We start from the raw sequence: 23,604 nt of genomic DNA on the forward strand, positions 1-23,604 counted from the left end.
TGCCTATAGTAACAGTGGGATAATAGTCTCTGGGAAGGGAGTGTGACTGTGGGATAGCAGGTATAGTAGGGAGAGATGGTGCCTATAGTAACAGTGGGATAATAGTCTCTGGGAAGGGAGTGTGCCTGTGGAATAGCAGGTATAGTAGGGAGAGATGGTGCCTATAGTAGCAGTGGGATAATAGTCTCTGGGAAGGGAGTGTGACTATGGGATAGCAGGTATAGTAGGGAGAGATGGTGTCTATAGTAGCAGTGGGGATAATAGTCTCTGGGAAGGGAGTGTGACTGTGGGACAGCAGGTATAGTAGGGAGAGATGGTGTCTATAGTAGCAGTGGGGATAATAGTCTCTGGGAAGGGAGTGTGACTGTGGGACAGCAGGTATAGTAGGGAGAGATGGTGCCTATAGTAACAGTGGAATAATAGTCTCTGGGAAGGGGTTTGGCTGAGGGATAACAAGTATAGTGGGAAATCATGGTAATAGCAGCAATTTATATTGAGGACTGGTAGAACTGGGAAGCTCAACAATGTGTTTTCTCTATCCCCCTCCTGTGGTGGGAGTTCAGTATTGCAGTGTGATCAACAATGATTAGTATTATATTTACAACCTACCATAATATCACTTCCATGCAGAGCAGTGCATCTCAGCCTGTGAGTTGAGACCTACAGTTGGTTTAAAGAGGGACTCCATTGTCCTCTTCAATACAGTGACATGTTTTCAATAGTCAATATAATTTAAAATGGTTAATAATTCTCTATGCAATCTATCCTGAGGCAAAGTCCTGGGCTTAAACAGGGCTACAATATAAATAAACCCCCATATTAAGGAAGCTAACAGTGTCACAGTATATGAAAATACCAATATATATTTTGATAATCCACAGTCCCCGTGTTCTATTTGATTTATTTTATCCAGGCGTATATAAGCTCATGTATGACACGGCATAGCAACACTCCAGTTTCTAGTTTGTCCTGTAACTGTGACCTTGTTCATTGAGGCCAAAGTAATTCTTGCCCTCTGGGCTCTCTTCAAGGGGACACTGGTATCTATGGCTCTGTTGCAGAATAAAGCACCCAATCACTAGTGTGCACTCACAGCTATGGAGGTCATAGCACTACCCCTTGTAGGGATATTTTCGGAATGACAAAATCCTGTCTGGCCAAGACCATTGTATATGGATTTTCCTTGTGACTAGTGGGTACTATATAAAATATAACAGTGTGTAACAGAGTACAACTACTGTAGAAATAGTTAGCCTTTCAGAATTTCACTCTCCTGCCGTTCCTTTACAGTCTCTCAACTGCACAAAAAATCTAACAAAAAAGGGTAGAAAAATATTGCTACTAAAAGAATAAATTATACCAATATTTTCTTGTGGAACAGCGCCTAAAGGAAACGGAGAAAGCAAAAACAGAAACAGAATATGGTGTAGTATTTCTGGTTATTCTTGTAACACCCTTGTGCTGAAAAAGGAAAAAAAAGTGTGTATTTGGTGATATAGGTTCCCCTTTAAAAGAGACTTTTTCTTTCTGTCCCAAAAGTGTGCGCAGTTACAATTGTTGTTGTCAGGATCCTTCACCGAATTTTGGTAAAAATGGCTACTTACAAGATGCTGTAGGTAATGTCAATGTAGTAACAAATCCCAGTTTCCTCCTCTCCTTCGCCAGCCAGTTAGGCTCCAAGGTAAGGATACAAATTGTGCATAGTGTAATACCGTTTTATTAAAAAGTTAAAAACATTTAAAAAATTTCCACTCACATTGGTTTGTATAACTTAAGTCACGTACAGGTAAGTCTTTTAGCAGTATCACCAGTTGAAATTCAAAGGAGGAGGTTTTGCGGCATCTCTCTCCCTCATGGTATATCCCCTGCGGCTTGCCTGTGACGTCACTTCCGCCTTACGCGTTTCACCGACCCAATCGGCTTCCTCAGGAGTGAAATTTTTTTGTATTACACTATGCACAATTTGTATCCTTACCTTGGAGCCTAACAGTGGCTGGCGAAGGAGAGGAGGACACTGGGATTTGTTACTACATGCGACACCGTCTTGTAAGTAGGCATTTTTACCAAAATTTGGTGAAGGATCCCGAAAACAACAATTGTAACTGCGCACACTTTTGGGACAGAAAGAAAAAGTCTCTTTTAAAGGGGAACCTACATCACCAAATACACACTTTTTTTCCTTTTTCAGCACAAGGGTGTTAAAAGAATAACCAGAAATACTACACCATATTCTGTTTCTGTTTTTGCTTTCTCCGTTTGCTTTAGGCGCTGTTCCACAAGAAAATATTGGTATTATTTATTCTTTTAGTAGCAATGTTTTTCTTCCCTTTTTTGCGACTAGTGGGTACTGCAGGGTAATTCTATTTATACAGCAAATTGTGAAATTGATATATATACAGTATATTTATATATTATTCCGCTCTAACAAACATATGCAGATTGACATAAGTGATGTTTGTGGAACAATAGGTGCCATGTTGTCTAAACAATACTGTGAATATCTAAGGTATTTATGACAGCAACTATGACTTTATGGTTAATGACTGAGGGGCTAATTTATGGATTTGCGGCGAATTTCCGCATTTTGTCACCTACGAATAGTTTCACAAAACCAATAAGAAAATTCGCTGCAACAAAAAAGTCGCACGTGTAAAGATTGTTGAGCGCATAAAAATTGTCGTGTGTCAAAATAATTTTGACGCCCATTGACTTCAATGCGTTTCACAAATTTTTCGCCCGTTTCTCGAATTTTTTCAGAGTTTCGCAAATTCTTTGGCGAAACGGGACAGATTTGCCCATCACTAATGGTTAACACTCAGTAAAACAACAAACGAGAGAAACACCAGAAAGTAAATTATTTTTTTTCTGATCATTTACAACTTTGAAAGCAGATAGAAGTGCTGCTTTAACCCTTAAAATGGAATCGCAGGTAGACTCTATGGCTAAAATAAGTTTTAGACCAGCCCTTATTTCTGATTTTCTCAGATTCACTGTCATCTGGTATGGTGCCTATGGATTGGAGAAAAGCTGATGTTATTCCAATATTTAAAAAGGGATTACGATCTCAGTCTGGCAATTATAGGCCAGTAAGCTTGACATCTGTGGTGGGCAAATTATTTGAAGGCTTGTTAAGGGATCACATTCAAAATTTTGTCCTAATGAATGGCATTATGAGAAACAATCAGCATGGCTTTATGAAGGATAGGTCATGTCAGACGAATTTGATTGCATTTTATGATGTGGTAAGTAAGATTCTTAGTGGGGTCCCCCAGGGCTCAGTATTGGGTCCACTTTTATTTAACTTGTTCATTAATGACTTAGGGGAGGGTATTGTAAGTAATGTATCAGTGTTTGCAGATGACACAAAACTATCCAGTCCAATTAATTCCATCCAGGATGTGACATCCTTGCAACATGATCTTGACAAACTGGCAATCTGGGCAGCTAAGTGGCAAATGAGATTCAGTTGATAAATGTAAAGTCATGCACCTGGGATATAAAAATATCAAAGCCACTTATACCCTTAATGGGACTGCACTAGGCAAATCCATTATGGAAAAGGACCTTGGAGTCCTTGTAGATGATAAACTTGGCTGTAGCAAGCAAAGCCACTCAGCAGCATCAAGGGCAAATAAGGTCTTGATCTGTATTAGAGATGTCGCGAACTGTTCGCCGGCGAACTTGTTCGCGCGAACATCGGGTGTTCGCGCTCGCCGGAAGTTCGCGAACGTCGCGCGACGTTCGCCATTTTGGGTTCGCCATTGTTGGCGCTTTTTTTTGCCCTCTCACCCCAGACCAGCAGGTACATGGCAGCCAATCAGGAAGCTCTCCCCTGGACCACTCCCCTTCCCTATAAAAACCGAAGCCCTGCAGCGTTTTTTCACTCTGCCTCTGTGTGCTGAAGAGATAGTGTAGGGAGAGAGCTGCTGCCTGTTAGTGATTTCAGGGACAGTTGAAAGTTTGCTGGCTAGTAATCGTTTTGATACTGCTCTGTTATTGGAGGGACAGAAGTCTGCAGGGTTTGAGGGACATTTTAGCTTAGGTAGCTTTGCTGGCTAGTAATCTACCTTCTACTGCAGTGCTCTGTATGTAGCTGCAGTGGGCAGCTGTCCTGCTTCTGATCTCATCTGCTGACTGCTGCAATAACAGTAGTCCTTGTAAGGACTGCTTTTATTTATTTTTTGTTGTTTTACTACTACTACTACTACTACTATAAGAGCCCAGTGCTATTAGTCTAGCAGTGTTGGGGAGTGGGACTGGTGTGCTAATCTGCTGCTCCTAGTAGTTCAGCAGCACCAACTTTAATTTTTTTTTTTAATATTCATTTTTTTTTATTTTACTTTTTTTTATTTTACTACCGCTGTAGTAGTGTATAAGTTGACCTTTTAGGCATTATTTGCCCTGTAGGCATTATTTGCACACTGTTTTCTTCAACCCGCCATCTAGCTGTGTGACCTTGTTCACATTCTGTCTAAATATCCATAATATTACCGTCTCCAGAAAAAACACCGGAGTGACTTTTTCAAGCAGCCATAATATATTTTACGTAATCCGTATCCACCGCTGTAGTAGTGTATACGTTGACCTTGTAGGCATTATTTGCACACTGTTTTCTTCAACCCGCCATCTAGCTGTGTGACCTTGTTCACATTCTGTCTAAATATCCATAATATTACCGTCTCCAGAAAAAACACCGGAGTGACTTTTTTCAAGCAGCCATAATATATTTTACGTAATCCGTATCCACCGCTGTAGTAGTGTATACGTTGACCTTGTAGGCATTATTTGCACAGTGTTTTCTTCAACCCGCCATCTAGCTGTGTGACCTTGTTCACATTCTGTCTAAATATCCATAATATTACCGTCTCCAGAAAAAACACCGGAGTGACTTTTTTCAAGCAGCCATAATATATTTTACGTAATCCGTATCCACCGCTGTAGTAGTGTATACGTTGACCTTGTAGGCATTATTTGCACACTGTTTTCTTCAACCCGCCATCTAGCTGTGTGACCTTGTTCACATTCTGTCTAAATATCCATAATATTACCGTCTCCAGAAAAAACACCGGAGTGACTTTTTTCAAGCAGCATTCATATATTTTACGTAATCCGTATCCACCGCTGTAGTAGTGTATACGTTGACCTTGTAGGCATTATTTGCACACTGTTTTCTTCAACCCGCCATCTAGCTGTGTGACCTTGTTCACATTCTGTCTAAATATCCATAATATTACCGTCTCCAGAAAAAACACCGGAGTGACTTTTTCAAGCAGCATTCATATATTTTACGTAATCCGTATCCACCGCTGTAGTAGTGTATACGTTGACCTTGTAGGCATTATTTGCACACTGTTTTCTTCAACCCGCCATCTAGCTGTGTGAGCTTGTTCACATTTTGTCTAAATATTGATAATATTATCGTCTCTAGAAAAACCACTTGAGTTACTTTTTTTCAAGCAGCATTCATATATTTTACGTAATCCGTATCCACCGCTGTAGTAGTGTATACGTTGACCTTGTAGGCATTATTTGCACACTGTTTTCTTCAACCCGCCATCTAGCTGTGTGACCTTGTTCACATTCTGTCTAAATATCCATAATATTACCGTCTCCAGAAAAAACACCGGAGTGACTTTTTTCAAGCAGCATTCATATATTTTACGTAATCCGTATCCACTGCTGTAGTAGTGTATACGTTGACCTTGTAGGCATTATTTGCACACTGTTTTCTTCAACCCGCCATCTAGCTGTGTGAGCTTGTTCACATTTTGTCTAAATATTGATAATATTATCTTCTCTAGAAAAACCACTTGAGTTACTTTTTTTCAAGCAGCATTCATATATTTTACGTAATCCGTATCCACCGCTGTAGTAGTGTATACGTTGACCTTGTAGGCATTATTTGCACACTGTTTTCTTCAACCCGCCATCTAGCTGTGTGACCTTGTTCACATTCTGTCTAAATATCCATAATATTACCGTCTCCAGAAAAAACACCGGAGTGACTTTTTTCAAGCAGCATTCATATATTTTACGTAATCCGTATCCACCGCTGTAGTAGTGTATACGTTGACCTTGTAGGCATTATTTGCACACTGTTTTCTTCAACCCGCCATCTAGCTGTGTGAGCTTGTTCACATTTTGTCTAAATATTGATAATATTATCGTCTCTAGAAAAACCACTTGAGTTACTTTTTTTCAAGCAGCATTCATATATTTTACGTAATCCGTATCCACCGCTGTAGTAGTGTATACGTTGACCTTGTAGGCATTATTTGCACACTGTTTTCTTCAACCCGCCATCTAGCTGTGTGACCTTGTTCACATTCTGTCTAAATATCCATAATATTACCGTCTCCAGAAAAAACACCGGAGTGACTTTTTTCAAGCAGCATTCATATATTTTACGTAATCCGTATCCACCGCTGTAGTAGTGTATACGTTGACCTTGTAGGCATTATTTGCACACTGTTTTCTTCAACCCGCCATCTAGCTGTGTGTATTATCGTTTCCAGAAAAACCAACTGAGTTTTTGTTGTTGTTGTTGTTTTTTAAAAAATAATGCCAGGCAAAGGCAGGCCGCCACGCAGAGGCCGTGCTAGGGGCCGTGCTGCTATGCAATCCTGTGGCCCTAGCAAATTGCCCAGTTTTAAAAAGCCAATGACCCTGAACTCCCAAAATGCTGAAGAGGTAGTTGACTGGCTTACACAGCACACCCCATCCTCTACCGTTTCTAACTTTACCACAACATCCTCCTCATCCTCCACTGCTATGGCCACCCCACGTAACACTTCCTCCACCACCGGTGCCCCTTCTTCACTGGGGTCAGAGGAGTTATTTTCCCATGAGTTTCTTGAACTGAGTAATGCGCAACCATTATTGCCAGAAGAAGATGAAGGAGATGAGGACCTTACACCAGATTTAATTCTGGCAGAGAACACGACAGAGATGGACATAATGAGTGATGAGGAGGAGGTCCCCGCTGCTGCTTCCTTCTGTGATGTGTCAGAAGAAATTGATGCATCTGAGGAGAATGATGATGAGGAGATTGATGTTTGTGGGTGCCTAGTAGAAGAGAGCAAGAGGAGGGTAGTTCAGATGGAGAGACGGAGAGTCAGAGAGGCAGTAGGAGAATAAGACTTAGAAGAAGCAGGGAGGACAGCCCGCAGGGATCAGTAGGGCAACAACATGTATCGGCACCTGTGTTCAGCCGGCCAACGCACCCGCCATTGCCGCCAATGCCGCCAACTTCTACTGTTACCGCCAGATCGCACACTTCCAAAAAGTCAGCAGTGTGGGATTTTTTAATGTGTGTGCCTCTGACAAAAGCATTGTAATTTGCAATGAGTGCAGTCAGAAACTGAGCCTTGGTAAGCCAACAGCCACATAGGTACAACTTCTATGCGAAGGCACATGAGCGGCAAGCACAAAGCACTTTGGGAGCAACACCTCAAAGGCAACAGGCAAACTAAAAGCCACACTCCTTCTGGTCCAGCATCTTACTGCTCTACCTCTGCTCTCCTTGACCCGTCTGAACCACCCTCCACTCCGCCTTCCACCTTGACCACCTGTTCCCATTCCCAGTCATCTGCCACCAGCCAAGTTTCTGTGAAGGCCATGTTTGAGCGTAAGAAGCCAATGTCTGACTGTCACCCCCTTGCCCGGCGTCTGACAGCTGGCTTGTCTGCACTCTTAGCCCGCCAGCTTTTACCATACCAGCTGGTGGACTCTGAGGCCTTCCGCAAATTTGTAGCAATTGGGACACCGCAGTGGAAGGTACCCAGCCGCAATTTTTTTTCTAAAAAGGGAATACCACACCTGTACCAACATGTGCAGAGCCAAGTTACCGCATCTCTGTCACTTAGTGTTGGGCCAAAGGTCCATATGACTACTGACGCATGGTCCTCCAAGCATGGTCAGGGCAGGTATGTCACCTACACTGCCCACTGGGTGAACTTGGTAATGGCTGGGAAGCAGGGAATGGGTAGCTCAACAACAACAGTGGAGTTGGTGTCACCGCCACGGATTGCACGCGGTTCTGCCACCACCTCTACTCCTCCATCGCTCTCTACCTCGTCTTCTTCTTCTTCTTACTCTGCTGCTGGGTCCTCCTTCTCCTCCTCCACACCTGTGCACCCCCAGCTCCCCCTAGGCTATTCGACGTGCCAGGTACGCCGTTGTCACGCTGTCTTGGGGATGACGTGCCTGGAAAGCAAAAACCATACCGGATCTGTACTCCTGTCATCTCTGCAGTCACAGGCCGATCGGTGGCTGACCCCACACCAACTGCAGATCGGAAAAGTGGTGTGTGACAATGGAAGCAATCTGTTGGCAGCGTTGAGACTAGGCAATTTAACACATGTGCCCTGCATGGCACATGTGTTAAATTTAATAGTCCAACGTTTTGTCTCCAAGTACCCAGGATTCCAGGACGTTCTCACCCAGTCCAGAAAGGTGTCGGCCCATTTCAGACGTTCCTACACAGCCATGGCACGCCTTGCTGACATTCAGCAGCGCTACAACATGCCAGTCAGGCGTTTGATTTCTGACAGCCAGACTCGCTGGAATTCAACGCTCCTTATGTTGGAACGTCTGCTGCAACAACAAAGGGCCGTCAACGAGTACCTTTTTGAACTGGGTGGTAGGACTGGATCTGCACAGCTGGGGATTTTTTTCCCCCGTTACTGGGTGCTTATGCGCGATGCCTGCAGGCTCATGCGACCTTTTGAAGAGGTGACAAATATGGTCAGTCGCACCGAAGGCACCATCAGCGACCTAATACCCTTCGCTTTATTCCTGGAGCGTGCCGTGCGACGAGTGACAGATGAGGCTGTAGACCAGCGTGACGAGGAGCTGGAAGCGCACGATTTCTGGTCGGAATCACCAGAACGAACCCAGGCACCTGCTGCAACGCAGGGAGAGGTGCCAGAAGTGGAGTCAGAGGAGGAAGGTGGCTTTGTGGAGGAGGAGGAGGAGGACCAACAGGAGCAGGCTTCCCAGGGGGCTAGTGGTGACCTTTTGGGGACCCCTGGTCTTGTACGTGGCTGGGGGGAGGAGACCGTGGATGATGCAGTCCTTGATAATGAGGAAGCGGAGATGGATAGCTCTGCATCCAACCTTGTGAGAATGGGGTCTTTCATGCTGTCATGCCTGTTGAAGGACCCCCGTATCAAGAGGCTTAAGGAGAAGGACCTGTACTGGGTCGCAACGCTACTAGACCCTCGGTACAAGCATAAAGTGTCAGAAATGTTACCAACATACCACAAGTCCGAAAAGATGCGGCATTTACAAACCAGCCTGCAAAACATGTTGTACAATGCTTTTAAGGGTGATGTCACTTCAGGAACTCATCAACATTCCAGGGGCAGAGGTGCCAGTAATCCTGCCACGAGCACACCTGCAAGGACAAAGCCCTTTGGCCAGTCTGTAATGTCAGACATGCAAATGTTTTTCTGTCCAAGGCAGCGCCACAACCCTTCTGGATCCACCCTCAAAGAACGCCTCGACCGGCAGGTAGCGGACTACCTGGCATTAACTGCAGATATCGACACTCTGAGGAGCGATGAACCCCTGGACTACTGGGTGCGCAGGCTTGATCTGTGGCCAGAGCTGTCACAATTTGCCATGAACCTCTTGTCTTGCCCAGCCTCAAGTGTGCTCTCAGAAAGGACCTTCAGTGCAGCAGGAGGGATTGTAACTGAGAAGAGAACTCGCCTAGGTCACAAAAGTGTCGATTACCTGACCTTTATTAAAATGAATGAGGGGTGGATCTCGGAGGGTTACTGCACGCCGGAAGACTTGTTCTGACTTCTATGCAGCTGTCCTTCTCTTCAAGCCTCATGACTCCACACACAGCTGTCCTTTAGCGTCCTCCTCCTCCCTCCGCCACCGTTACAAACTAGGGTGCAAACCCTACTGGTTTAATTTTTTCTGGCCTCTGTGCTTCAGTGGCTGCAACCAAAAAAACTGGGCAAACAATGTCTACAAGGTCAACGTATGGCAAAAAATGACTATTTTCAGCATTTATATGGCATATTTTTTCTGGCAACTGTGCTTCAGTGGCTGCGTCCAAAAAAATGCATATTTTCAGCATTTATATGGCATAATTTTTCTGGCCTCTGTGCTTCAGTGGCTGCAACCAAAAAAATGCATATTTTCAGCATTTATATGGCATAATTTTTCTGGCAACTGTGCTTCAGTGGCTGCGACCAAAAAATGACTATTTTCAGCATTTATATGGCATATTTTTTCTGGCCTCTGTGCTTCAGTGGCTGCGGCCAAAAAAACTGGGCAAACAATGCCTACAAGGTCAACGACGTTGACCTTGTAGGCATTGTTTGCCCAGTTTTTTTGGCCGCAGCCACTGAAGCACAGAGGCCAGAAAAAATATGCCATATAAATGCTGAAAATAGTCATTTTTTGCCATATACGTTGAGTCAACGTATGGCAAAAAATGACTATTTTCAGCATTTATATGGCATATTTTTTCTGGCCTCTGTGCTTCAGTGGCTGCGGCCAAAAAAACTGGGCAAACAATGCCTACAAGGTCAACGACGTTGACCTTGTAGGCATTGTTTGCCCAGTTTTTTTTGGCCGCAGCCACTGAAGCACAGAGGCCAGAAAAAATATGCCATATAAATGCTGAAAATAGTCATTTTTTGCCATACGTTGACTCAACGTATATGGCAAAAAATGACTATTTTCAGCATTTATATGGCATATTTTTTCTGGCAACTGTGCTTCAGTGGCTGCGACCAAAAAAACTGGGCAAACAATGCCTACAAGGTCAACGTATGGCAAAAAATGACTATTTTCAGCATTTATATGGCATATTTTTTCTGGCAACTGTGCTTCAGTGGCTGCAACCAAAAAAACTGGGCAAACAATGTCTACAAGGTCAACGTATGGCGAAAAATGACTATTTTCAGCATTTATATGGCATATTTTTTCTGGCAACTGTGCTTCAGTGGCTGCGTCCAAAAAAACTGGGCAAACAATGCCTACAAGGTCAACGTATGGCAGTTGTTTAAAGAGAACAGTAGATTACTAGCCAGCAAAGCTACCTAAGCTAAAATGTCCCTCAAATCCCTGCAGACTTCTGTCCCTCCAATACAGAGCAGTATCAAGCAGATTACTAGCCAGCAAACTTACTATCATCTGTCCCTGAAATCACTAACAGCTCTCCCCCTACACTATCTCTTCCAAGCACACACAGGCAGATTTTTCAGATACATTTTTGCCCTTGATCCCCCTCTGGCATGCCACTGTCCAGGTCGTTGCACCCTTTAAACAACTTTAAAATCATTTTTCTGGCCAGAAATTTTTTTTTTAGATGTTAAAGTTCGCCTTCCCATTGAAGTCTATGGGGTTCGCGAACCGTTCGCGAACCGCTCGCGTTTTTGCGCAAGTTCGCGAATATGTTCGCGAACTTTTTTTCCGACGTTCGCTACATCCCTAATCTGTATTAAAAGGGGCATAGAGTCAAGGGAGGAGGGGGTCATTTTTCCACTGTATAGAGCACTTGTAAGGCCCCATCTAGAATATGCCGTACAGTTTTGGTCTCCATCACTCAAACAGGACATTATTGTATTAGAGAGGGTACAGAGAAGGGCAACTAAGCTGGTAAAAGATATTGAAAATCTTAGCTATGAGGAAAGACTGGCCAAATTGGGAATGTTCACACTGGAGAAGAGGCGCTTAAGGGGTGATATGATGACTATGTATAAATATATAAGGGGATCATATAATAATCTCTCTAATGCTTTATTTACCAGTAGGTCTTTCCAGCTGACACAAGGTCACCCATTCCGATTAGAAGAAAAGAGGTTCCGCCTAAATATTCGGAAGGGGTTTTATACAGTGAGAGCTGTGAAGATGTGGAATTCTCTCCCTGAATCAGTTGTACAGGCTGATACATTAGATAGCTTTAAGAAGGGGTTGGATGGCTTTTTAGCAAGTAAAGGAATACAGGATTATGGGAAATAGCTCATAGTCCAAGTTGATCCAGGGACTAGTCCAATTGCCATTTTGGAGCCAGGAAGGAATTTTTCCCCCTCTGAGGCAAATTGGAGAGGCTTCAGATTGTTTTTTTGCCTTCCTCTGGATCAACTGGCAGATAGGTAGTTAATAATAAAAAAAAAAGGTTGAATTTGATGGACATGTGCCTTTTTTCAACCTTACTTACTATGTTACTATGTGTTACCTGTAACTTGAGTACTAATGCCATGCAATGTTTGCCACGTAAAGAGTTAAAGCGATCCTGTAATCAGAAAACATGTTTTTTTTCAGAACGCATCAGTTAAAAGTGCTACTCCAGCAGAATTCCATTTCTCAAAAGAGCAAACAGATTTTTTTATATTCAGTTTTGAAATCTGACATGGGGCTAGACATTTTGTCAATTTCCCAGCTGCCCCTGGTCATATGACTTGTGCCTGCACTTTAGGAGAGAAATGCTTTCTGGCAGGCTGCTGTTTTTCCTTCTCAATGTAACTGAATGTGTCTCAGTGGGACATGGGTTTTTACTATTGAGTGTTGTTCTTAAGCTGGCCATAGATGCAAAGATCCGATCGTACGAATCATCGTACGATCGGACTTTCCCATCTCCTGACCCGCCACTAACCATTCAGATCAAAGTCTTACCAGTCAGATTAGTTAAAGAACAGATCAGCAATGTTCTGCCCCTGACAGCAATCGTACGATATCTATGTCCAACCAAAGCTAGTGACAGTCTCCCACTGAAAATCGTACGATCGCAATACACACAGAGATATTATCGGCAGCCGACAGAAATTTTCTAACCTGTCCGATTGACCAAACGACCGATCTCCGCCGGACGAAAAATGTCGGGACTCTCCACACACGTTCCGAAAATCAGATCTTTGCGTCTATGGCCAGCTTTAGATCTACCAGGCAGCTGTTATCTTGTGTTAGGGAGCTATCTGGTTACCTTCCCATTGTTCTTTTGTTTGGCTGCTGGGGGGGGGGGGGAAAGGGAGGGGGTGATATCACTCCAACTTGCAGTACAGCAGTAAAGAGTGATTAAAGTTTATCAGAGCACAATTCACATGAGTTGGGGCAGCTGGGAAATTGACAATATGTCTAGCCCCGTGTCAGATTTCAAAACTGAATATGAAAAAATCTGCTCTTTTGAGAAATGGATTTCAGTGCAGAAATCTGCTGGAGCAGCACTATTAACTGCTTCATTTTGAAAAATGTTTTTTTTTCCCATGACAGTATCCCTAAAGGAAAATCTCTCCAGCTTGGTCATTCTCTATGGACAGGGGTAACAATTGCACAGTTTATAACAGCAGTCTTAGGAGAAGTCTCCACCCATATGAAGAAGCATGGCAGCTCCTAGTCATAGATGAATAAATATGCACATAGTGATAGATAAACATCATTCCATAACACTGATATGCTTCCATGGTCTAATAATGGCATGAGAGTTCAGTGAGTCAGCCGGTGACTAATAGAGATCAGTTGGTACTCACCAAGAAGGTGTGCTCCTTATAGCAAGCCAGAGCCAAGAAACCAATGGATATCGGGAAGGAACAGAACACACAGGCATTGTGACAAGATGATGGATTTAATTATAATGAAATGTTGCAGAAGTAATACACTATAGCAGCACAGCATGCTCTCATATAATCAGTTTCAGCGTATGAATGACAGCAATTCCATTAAACTAATGAATATCATTTCTCGAGTTCAGGTTTTCCTATAAAAGCAATGCAGAGATGAGTACTGGAGACAATGGCATTAAAAGGCAAACTATAATAGTATCGTTTAACATTCCCAGGGTTTAAAGCATGCTTCAATTACACTGTAGTTTTCCATTACCTAATAAAGCATTTTTTACACACATTATCACAACCATAGAGATTGTATATCCTCTGCTTTTGTGTCATATTCATATTAAAAACGCACTGCTAACGAATACAGCAGGCTTCAGTGGTGTGAACAAAAAGAGCCCTTTTCCGATGGAAAAATTCATGACTCTGGTGACCCAGTCGAAAGTCTTTTGTTTCCAAAGAGGGATACATCCATAAGTCTATCATTTTTTTTTTTTAACCCATCATTTGTATCAGCTGGAAACTGAAAGCCGAAATTCTTGAAGCACAGGGATGATGGAACGGTTTCTTTTTTTTAATATACGGCTTATGTAAACAAGTAATTTTAATTAGAAATAGCCTGCTGTGACATTCAGTGATATACAGTTATACAGGTATGGGACCTGTTGTCCAGAATGCTTGGGACCTGGGGCTTTCTGGATAATGGATCTTTCCATAATTTGGATCTTCATACCCTAAGTCTACTAGAAAATCATGTAAATAAACCCAATAGGCTGGTTTTGCTTCCAATAAGGATTAATTATATCTTAGTTTGGATCAAGTGCAAGCTACTGTTTTATTACTACAGAGAAAAGGGAAAATATTTTGAAAAATTTGCATTATTTGGTTGAAATCGAGTCTATGGGAGATGGCCTTTCTGTAATTCTGATCTTTCTGGATTACGATTTTCCAGATAATGGATACCATACCTGTACTATAAATAAACTGCATTGGCGTAACTGTCATGGGATACTCACTGAAACTGAAAAAGATGGACTCTTTTTATGCATAAGTAATACAGTATTCTGTATAGACTACACTGAAATATTACACCTATTGAATAATTACAGTGCAATTAAATGATGTCCATGACACGAAGATCTCCTTCATCATATAATACCTGCATCAGATTCTTTCTAAGAATTGTATAAAAAGAAATGAGTGGGTTTTCTAAGCAACCCTGCCTAGTTCCCTGTAAAGATGGGGTTACATGCAGTCATAACACCCATAATAAAACAGCTGTTCCCATTACAATTCCTAGCACCTCCTGCAATACAGCTACAAGTCCTAGCATCCTTGCAAATATACTTGCAGCTCTCCAGTTGTAGTTAAAGGAGAAGAAAAGCTACTGAAGCAGTTTTTTGCCAATAGATTAGCCGCAATAGTGCAAGCTATAAGACTATATTTATTTAGTAGAATGCTTTACCATACCTAAGTAAACAGCTCTAGAAGTTCTCTGTTTGTTTAGTATAACAGCTGCCATATTAGCTTGGTGTGACATCACTTCCTGCCTGAGTCTGCTCACTCATAGCTCTGGGCTCAGATTACAGCAGGGAGGGGAGGAAAGGGAGGGAGAGAGAGAGAGAGAGCAAACTGAGCATGCTCAAGACCATGCCCTGAAGGTTTAAGCTGAAGGCAGGAAGTCTGATACAGAAGCCCATGTGTACACAATAGAAGGAAAGAGATGATGTGTGTCTTTTGACAGAGGACTCAGCATTACTTTGAAACTGTAGGCGGGATTTGGTATAATGGGGTGTGGCTGGGTGCAATGTTTCCTCAAATACCTTCTTGGCTATGAGCACAAAAACATACTTTAAAAACAAAATTTAAATGTGTTCAGGTCAGAACAAACGGAAAAGCTGGTGTTTTCAAGCAATATTCTTTGTGCACACCACAATTTGTTGTATGCGCCTCATGTGTGCGTGTGCACAACTTAGAGGGAACATTGTTTGGCTGGATCAGGGGCATGGTAATGCATCCATAGATCTATTTTTTACATTGGGGTCCCATCCTACTGGCAGGCCACTCTGCCCAGCTGACCAATGAGTGGGCCCTGCTGACTTAGTATTAAAGGGCCCTGTGATTCCTGATGGTGGATCTACCTCCAGTTGTAGTTCAAAAAGGAATCTCAGCATGGCCAACAGTATATAAATATAGTCCTCAAGACCTCATTGCACTCCAGTGACCCCTACAGTGCACACTTAATAATGCTAATATTTATACAGATAGAGATAGATATAACCATCTAATTGTAATTCAATACACTACACATTCCTGTTGAGTTACAGGTTCTGGGGGGGGGCAGTGCTGGCTAAAAGCCAAGGTATATATCTTTATATGTAGTCGTACTTTCACACAAAAAATACACTTTACTGTTTCTTAAAAGTGGCCAAAATGATCAGTTTCTCTTCGGAACCGGGATGAGTAGACACCACTACTAACTGGAAGCCATTTGTTAAACTTGCAGTAAATAAGATGAGGATGCAGTTGAGTTTATAGAGCACAATCGAGGACTTTAGAAATATGATGTCTGGGTTGGGCTCAGTAACTTGGGCCCTCCAACCAGAACTGTTCCTGTAACAAAAAAAACAATTACAACATTCAATGTAAATCTAATTTTGTTCAAATAAGAAGTAATGTTGTGCCGTAGCATGACATGAAGCAGACGAGTACAGAGGTTTTATAGTTCAGGCTTAAAGTCAGTCAAGCTTATCTTCAAAGGGAACCACAATCAAAAGGCAGCTTCTTGCTGGATAAACAATCACGTAGCTTTTTTGTGTCATAAAGTGACATAATAGTAGATAAACTTCATCAGCTTTCAAGTCCATTTGGAAGATACTGGGACAATAAAGGCCAACTGCACAAATGAGATGTCTACCATTCATTCTGTTTATTTATAAGTTCAGAGAAAAGAGTTTGGAAGGGGATCGCTGCTTTCTGGAAAGCTCTGAAAAAAATCACAAGATCTGAACAGCACAATCAAGTCTTGTCAAGAGTAGGTGATTCTTGTAGCCCCCCTGTATCAGAGGCAGGGGGTCAATTTGGGCTCAAATTCCACCATGAGGCTGTAAACAAAAAAAAATATAGTTGTGAGTAGTAATAATAATACAGTTATGTGACATGATTTATTTTCTATTCCCATTTCTCTTTGTCTTCCAGCCTGAACTCTTTTGCCTTCCTCGTTTCCCCCTTACATTCATCCTCTCCATATCTCCATCTCATCACCGACCTAATCATTGCAAATACTCTCTCTTCCCTTTTCCTTCTCTTCCTGTTTCAGTCTCTTGTTCCCATGAGACACTTTATATTCCTCAGAACTAAGGATATTCTCTCCCTCTTCAATCATATGTTCTGCCTTCTTTCTGCCTAATTTCCCTTCTCCTCCCTTTATCTCTGCACTCCTCTTCCCTTTGTCCCTCAAAACAATAGATATTTGAGGCTTAATAAGGACCAAATGAGGTATACAGAAATGCTTGTTACTAACTGAAGAAATATTAATTCCTAGTCAATAAAGAGAATATGACCTAATAGGAAATGTAATTGTGAATGGCTACATGGGACAAGTAAAATTTTCACCTGGAAACTGCATGGTCCTGAGCTGTTCTGGGTTCTCCAAGCAATCAATGACGACTCTCTGGAAGGTCTTGCTCTGGGCAGACTGGAGATGACTGGAAATGAAGAAAGATTTAAAAAAAATCATTTATGTGATATGGTGTCTCCCAGTTATGAACAGTACTAATCTTAAGGTGGGTATATCCTATTTGGCCGCCAACACGCTGTGCCAAATTGGGCTGATTGAATTTTTTGGTTCCTGAGCAAATGATCTTATTGGAGATCTGTCAGGAAGGGACCTATTCATTGTGACTAAGTGGTCCTCATCTGATGGATTTTCTATCTTAGAGACCAATCTACCTCTTTCCCCCTGCCTTACATGAAATACAGCCGCTAGTTGCTGGTTGGAGAGGTCGGCACTTCTCCCAATAGTCTGCAACAAATTTACCAGACACTCAGTAGCAAGTAAAGAGGGTTGAACATCACTTGACTCAATAAATGCATAGGGGTTCATCCGGGTTCACTTGGCACTTCCCATTGAGTGTCTGGTAAATTTGTTGCCGATTTTCTAACCAGCCTGATAGATATCTGCACAATTTCGCCACTTTAGGCAACCTGTCAGTAAGGCACCATACGCAGGACAATAAGCTGCTTAATAGGTCTGGAGAAGCAGATTCATCAGTTCTATTGGCACATGTAGGGCCACCTTCAGCCACCAGTTATTGCTTAATTGCAATTCTCAGCATACCAGTGTGACAACTCGGGCAAGTTGGTTTATAAACACTAGGCAAATCTGCACATGGGCAGTGACCCATAGCAACAAATCATGGTCAGCTTTTTTTCTTCAGCCAGCTGCAAGTTAAACAACAAAAGCAAACATTTCATTGGTTGCCATGGTTTACTTCCCAGGTGTGAATTTGCCTAGTGTTTATAAATGACCCCTTTAGGGAGTTGTAATACCACAATACATGAAAATTTTAGTGTTAAAATGAGGTGGCATTTTGTTCACAGTTTGTGCTCTACTAATTAAAAATAGCTTCCATAGAACACTCCATTTCTGACATAATAAGCACAAAGCTTACGTACAGTCATGGGGTTATCCTGAACTCATATGACCTCCCATCAACCAAGACTGTTTGCATTGTACTGACAATACCCTAGATCAGTGATCCCCAACCAGTGGCAAGTGAGCTACATGTTGCTCACCAACCCCTTGGATGTTGCTCTCAGTGGCCTCAAAGCAGGTGCTTATTTTTTAATTCCTGGCTTGGAGGCAAATTTTGGTTGTATAAAACCAGATGTAGTGCCAAACAGAGCCTCCTGTTGGTTGACAGTCCAAATAGGGTCTTTCAAATAGCCAATCGATGTCCTTATTTGGCACCACAAGGGACATTTTAATGCTTGTGTTGCTCTACAACTGGGGTCCGCCTGCCCTAGAACAATCAAATGATATTAAGACACTGTTAGTTACACTACCTTTCAACTGCAAATAAAGAACTACAAAGCCCCCACTAAACAATAAAACTGTGAGTAGGGCTGTCATCTCCTAACTTTAAATCTGGATACACTCATGCATGGCTCATGGACAATAAAGGTCAATGCTGCAGACTATACTGGTTTCCCGCAAGCAATGTAATATGCATTTAAATGAATTGCTAAATAGCCAACCAGCATACAGATTTTACACTGGTGAGGATGGGGTGATGCGGCATAGTTAAATTGTGAATCTTAAAATATGTTAATGCAGTTAATTCATTAAAGAAGCTGCTAAATGTTTTGTTCTGGGAGAAACGTTATCACATTGGATGTCTATGGAAAATGTTCACAAAGTGTTTATGAAAATGGTAAATTATTGGAGAAGTTTTTTTCCCCGGTAAAGTAAGTACTTGTTTGGAGCGTTACAGCACCTGTCCTGATGAATAGTGTAAGTAATGGCATTTTTAATGCTACACATGTTGATTTTCCATCTCTAATATGAAAACTTGCACGCAAATCAGTGCACGGAAATCTGGGGAGAAAATGCTGCATTTTGGATAAAAAACATGGTAATAGAAGTCTGAGAATTGCCTTTTGCCCCATATGCAATTCTTAAATGGGACTCATTTTTTTTCAGTGACAGGCAGTGCACATGGTGCTGCCCTAGGCACAGCCACCTTCAAAGTGCCCCCCTCCTATTCAACTGGCACACGCACAAAAGTCTAATTGTACGCACCAGTTGATTGGAGAGAGGTATTCCTCAATTGCCCTATCCCTGGATTTGGCAGACCATATCCAGCAGCAGGCTCAGGGCTTTAAAAATCTTCAAATAAAGAACATTTATTTCTAAATAGGCGCCCCCCCCCTTTCCAAAGCTCTTGCCATAGGCACTTGCCCTTCTGGATTGCAGAAAATATGAACTTGATGACAAGAAACTACATTTGTCGTATGATTTGCAGGACCTTATTCATGAATGGTGATATGAAAGAAATGTAATATAAAGAATGCGTGAGTCAAGCATGTAAAATCAAAATACATCAACCAGCTTCTCCTAACAGAAGGTCATTTATGTATAAAAATATCCCCATGTGCAATCATTTTATCTTGATATCTGTGGCATGCCGTGTTCTTTTCATTGTATTTTCATTATATTTTCATTTGTGTACTTTAGACTTAAATTCTGTGTTTTACAGATTTTTACTTTGATTTTATAAAAAACAGGGATGTGCATAACCCTCCCATACCGTATGCATGGCATTTTGCTGCAGTTAGTTACCTTTGGGTTCTGCAGACCCAGGAATCTGAGCTCATTTCACCACCTTGCAACTCATCACTGCTGCAGATGTCCTAGTTTCTCTCAGGAGATATATGGAAGGCCATGTTAACAAAGCATGCAATAGGCATGCCTATGATTACCTATCTATGATACGAAGCGCGTCAGGATGCTGACTTTAACTAACTGAAATAAACTTCAACCTTATACGGTGTCCGGAGTGTTTGCCGACTCTCTTTCTGCATACCATAGTTCTTCCCCTAAGCTACGGGTTCGGGGCGATGCACCCGGACCACTCGTTGAACTCGGTGAGTGTGACTCTTCCCTTCGACTTTTGTTTTGCATTTATGGCTTCAAGTCTGAAAACTCAGAAGCGTAAGATCTGGGGTATATACACCCAGGTCACCGAAAAAATAGGGTGAGCGTGAATAATTTAAACATTGTGAATATTTTAAGTAAATGGTGTTTATTGCCGCTACCCACAAATTATAAAGTCATCTCTTAGAATTGTTCTGTTTGCAATGCTTCTGAGCTGGGCGGTATCAAATCATTTTGTATATCGCTTCTAATGCTAACAGTCTACTGCTGCACAAATATGGCCCCTATAAAATAGCATGGGGGATCAAATACTTTCAAATACTTATGGCAAAATTATAAATTGCATCCAAAGATAATCATGATAAATGTAAATAAAAAAAAGTTTAATTATCTCTTGCTATCTTTAAGCCTTGGTTTTCAATTACGAATTGGATGGAATTAAGAGAATATCAAAGGTACATGTACATTTAATGGCCTTTTCATTGAGCTTTTTTTTAACTTTCAAAAAAGAATTCAGTAAGTATTCAGGAGGGTCTATCAACTCACAAAACGTCTCACTGTTTGTCATTTTGGTAGCATTTACATTGCTCTACTTCTGTCTGATATTGGCTATGTAGGAATACGGCTTTCAGGGACTTTCTCTGGAAACTGAAATAACCAGTTAAATATAGGGGGGCAAACATTGCTGAGAGGATGGAGTCCTAATTGAAGGAAAAAGTAAATGTAAATTTGTTACAGTACTGTTCTTGTGTGTAAAATCCCTTAGCACATACATAATCATTCTGCTCATTCAGTGCTTTTAGAACCGGTTGGCAGAATTGGGTGAGGAATTCCCCAGTGACCTACTAACTACAGCGAAGCAGGCGGCCAATCAGCGCTGGGCTTGAAAGAGGTATGTCTGGGCTGCTTGCCTTTGGAATGTGGCAAAAATGGTAGGAATACTGGCCCTCCCTTGAAACTGTTGTGGTATGCATGTGGTTTATTTTTGGCCCTCAGTGCACCACTACTGAAACAGAGAGGAATGTAGCAACACAGGTAATATCAGAAAAGTGAAATATGGTAAATTAAGAAATCCCCTAAATGACACAAATAACCAAAGATTTCAATGAGCAAATTAATAAAGAAAATCCAAGCACAGATGTGCCAACGTAGAAGTGGCTATTTTTAGTATTAAATGAAAGGCACTTAGCTGTTATGTGCCTTCTGCTCACATTCTTCTACAAAAGATTTCTTTTCCATAGGGGTTTTATGTAACTAAGGAATCATATAACTCTTCTTGAACAGCAGTAACCTTTTAAGTCTCTCTGTACATTAGCAAACAAAACCAGTTCCACTGCCATTGAAAGCAATGACCCAGGATCATTCACGCTTAATTTGTGATGTATAACACAAGTTGCTAAAAGGCAACAATGGCATATAGTAAAAAGCTGAGCAATAAAAATATCATGTTGAAGTCGTTGCTGATGACTTTGAGGTTCAGGACTGGTCAGATGCCAGCAATGGGAACAGGGGTGTAACTACAGAGGAACCAGCAGGGGACCCAGTAGACAACGGGGCCCCATAAGGTCCTAATTCATACATAATTTCAATATATATTGAAAAAACAGGTCAACCTCGAGACATTTTGGAGGCCTCAAAAATAATTTGCTGTGGGGCCCAGTAATATCTAGTTATGCCACTGAATAGAAATTAGGATTCTATTCTTCATTTATAACTTAGCTACTATTGTTTGGAGAAACCATTTCTGCAGCATTCCACCATGAGGGTCTCTCATATCGAGATGGACCCTCTCATAGGGTGGATATACCCTTATTTTTTACATGAGCTCATTTAGGGCTTGATTCAATTCAGTGAGAAAAAGTTAAGGTTTATCACATGAAACCTCATGCACAAGATTCAGCTGGAGGAGAAAAAACTTTTCTCCTAATTCAGTTCCAGTTTTTTCCCATAGACTTTAAGGGTGACGACACATGTGGTGATTGATCGCCACGACTTTTGGCCCGAATTCCAGCAACTGATCACTATAAGGCAAACATCCCGCAATTCGGCACAGCAGCTTGTGCATCAACTTATTGTCGTCTAGTCGCTGCGATCAGTCGCCGCAATCACGTTTTTTAAAAAAAGTCAATGTGACCAATCGCTACATGTGTTTTTGCCCTAACAGAGTTTTCAGGTGATAAAACTTTTTTTATATTGTTTTTAGAGATCTAAATGATTCCACAGATTGGAAGGAAACCCTGATACTTAAAGGAACCATTTTCAAACTCACCTTTGGCTTACAGTGTGAGTCAACCCTTCCCTCACATTGTTCTATTATGAAGTGATGGATTCTGGGACCTGAGGCCCCTCTGCTTTCCAGTGTATCTGTGCACATTTTACTATGGAAAGGAAAAGAACTTCATGTCCCAGACTCAATCACTTGACAATGGAACAAGATGAGGGAGGTGTTGCATGACACTGTGAGCCTAAAGTGGGTTGGGAAATGCTTCCTGTAATGATCATGGTTTCCTCTTAGTCTGTATGGTATGTTGCATAAGAAAACATTTCTATTTATTTTTGGATGTCCTGATAGCACTTATGCATTATTCTACTTCAGCCCAACTGAGCTCATGTCAAAAGAACAGTTCTGTCCCCAGCAGTATTCACAATGCCTACCTCCCCTATTGCCATTAAATAAAGAAGTGTGATTTGGACACCTTAGCATATATGTAGGAATGGCAAGAGGATATCTCAGTATGTGTTACAAGACATCATTTCCATTAAGTATAGAAAAAGGGAGTTAATGATGGCTCTTCAAATTGAAAAAAAAATGAATAATACTGTTCTTAATACAGGGGGTGTTATGAATTCTTAACATATCTGTCAGAAGAGTCATGGTTCTACCTGATCAAAAGCTGTGATGGATCAGTGACTAGACTCGGAGAAGGGCAGGAAATAATGAGTCAGAAGTATGAATTCAAAGTGAAAAAATAGTTTTTCCCCTTATTTGTTTCGATTTCGACTCTGATCTTAAAATATAACAAGAGGATTGTTGGAATTGTTAGGCTTAGGTCAAACGAAAATAGCAGTCATGTTTCTTAAGGTAAAGTTAGGCTCTCAACAATTAGCACTTATTGTGACTTTTATATGTTAAGCTTCCATTATAGTGCTCTTTGTTCAAGCAGATTAGGTTGGGAACGGATGGCTGCTTCAGTGGTGTCTCTTTTACTTGCAGATTGGGTCTAATAACCAAGAGTATTGTACCTACTGACCCTTGTAGTATTCTTCTAAAGTGCAATTGAAGTCCAAGGAAAACGTTGGTGGGCAGTGTCAGTGATAACACAAAAGGCTAAGGCATGCAATCCTTGGTAATGCAACACTTAGCATAATCAGTTT

At 41.7% G+C, this 23,604-nt stretch overlaps 1 protein-coding gene across 1 annotated transcript in view; it reads right to left on the reverse strand.

The window, feature by feature from the left end:
- Positions 1-15,259: 15,259 nt before the first annotated feature.
- The window catches only part of necab3.S (N-terminal EF-hand calcium binding protein 3 S homeolog), a 52,219-nt gene continuing 43,874 nt past the window's right edge, over positions 15,260-23,604 (reverse strand). Inside the window, exons 12-13 of the mRNA XM_018238465.2 lie at positions 17,187-17,278; positions 15,260-16,675 (exon numbers count right to left, since the gene is read on the reverse strand). Coding sequence (XP_018093954.1) covers positions 16,647-16,675; positions 17,187-17,278 — 121 coding nt within the window. The 3' untranslated portion in view covers positions 15,260-16,646. The remainder of the gene's footprint in view (positions 16,676-17,186; positions 17,279-23,604) is intronic.

The sequence above is a fragment of the Xenopus laevis genome, chromosome 9_10S, assembly GCF_017654675.1.
Source record: "Xenopus laevis strain J_2021 chromosome 9_10S, Xenopus_laevis_v10.1, whole genome shotgun sequence".
Taxonomy (NCBI): Eukaryota; Metazoa; Chordata; class Amphibia; order Anura; family Pipidae; genus Xenopus; species Xenopus laevis.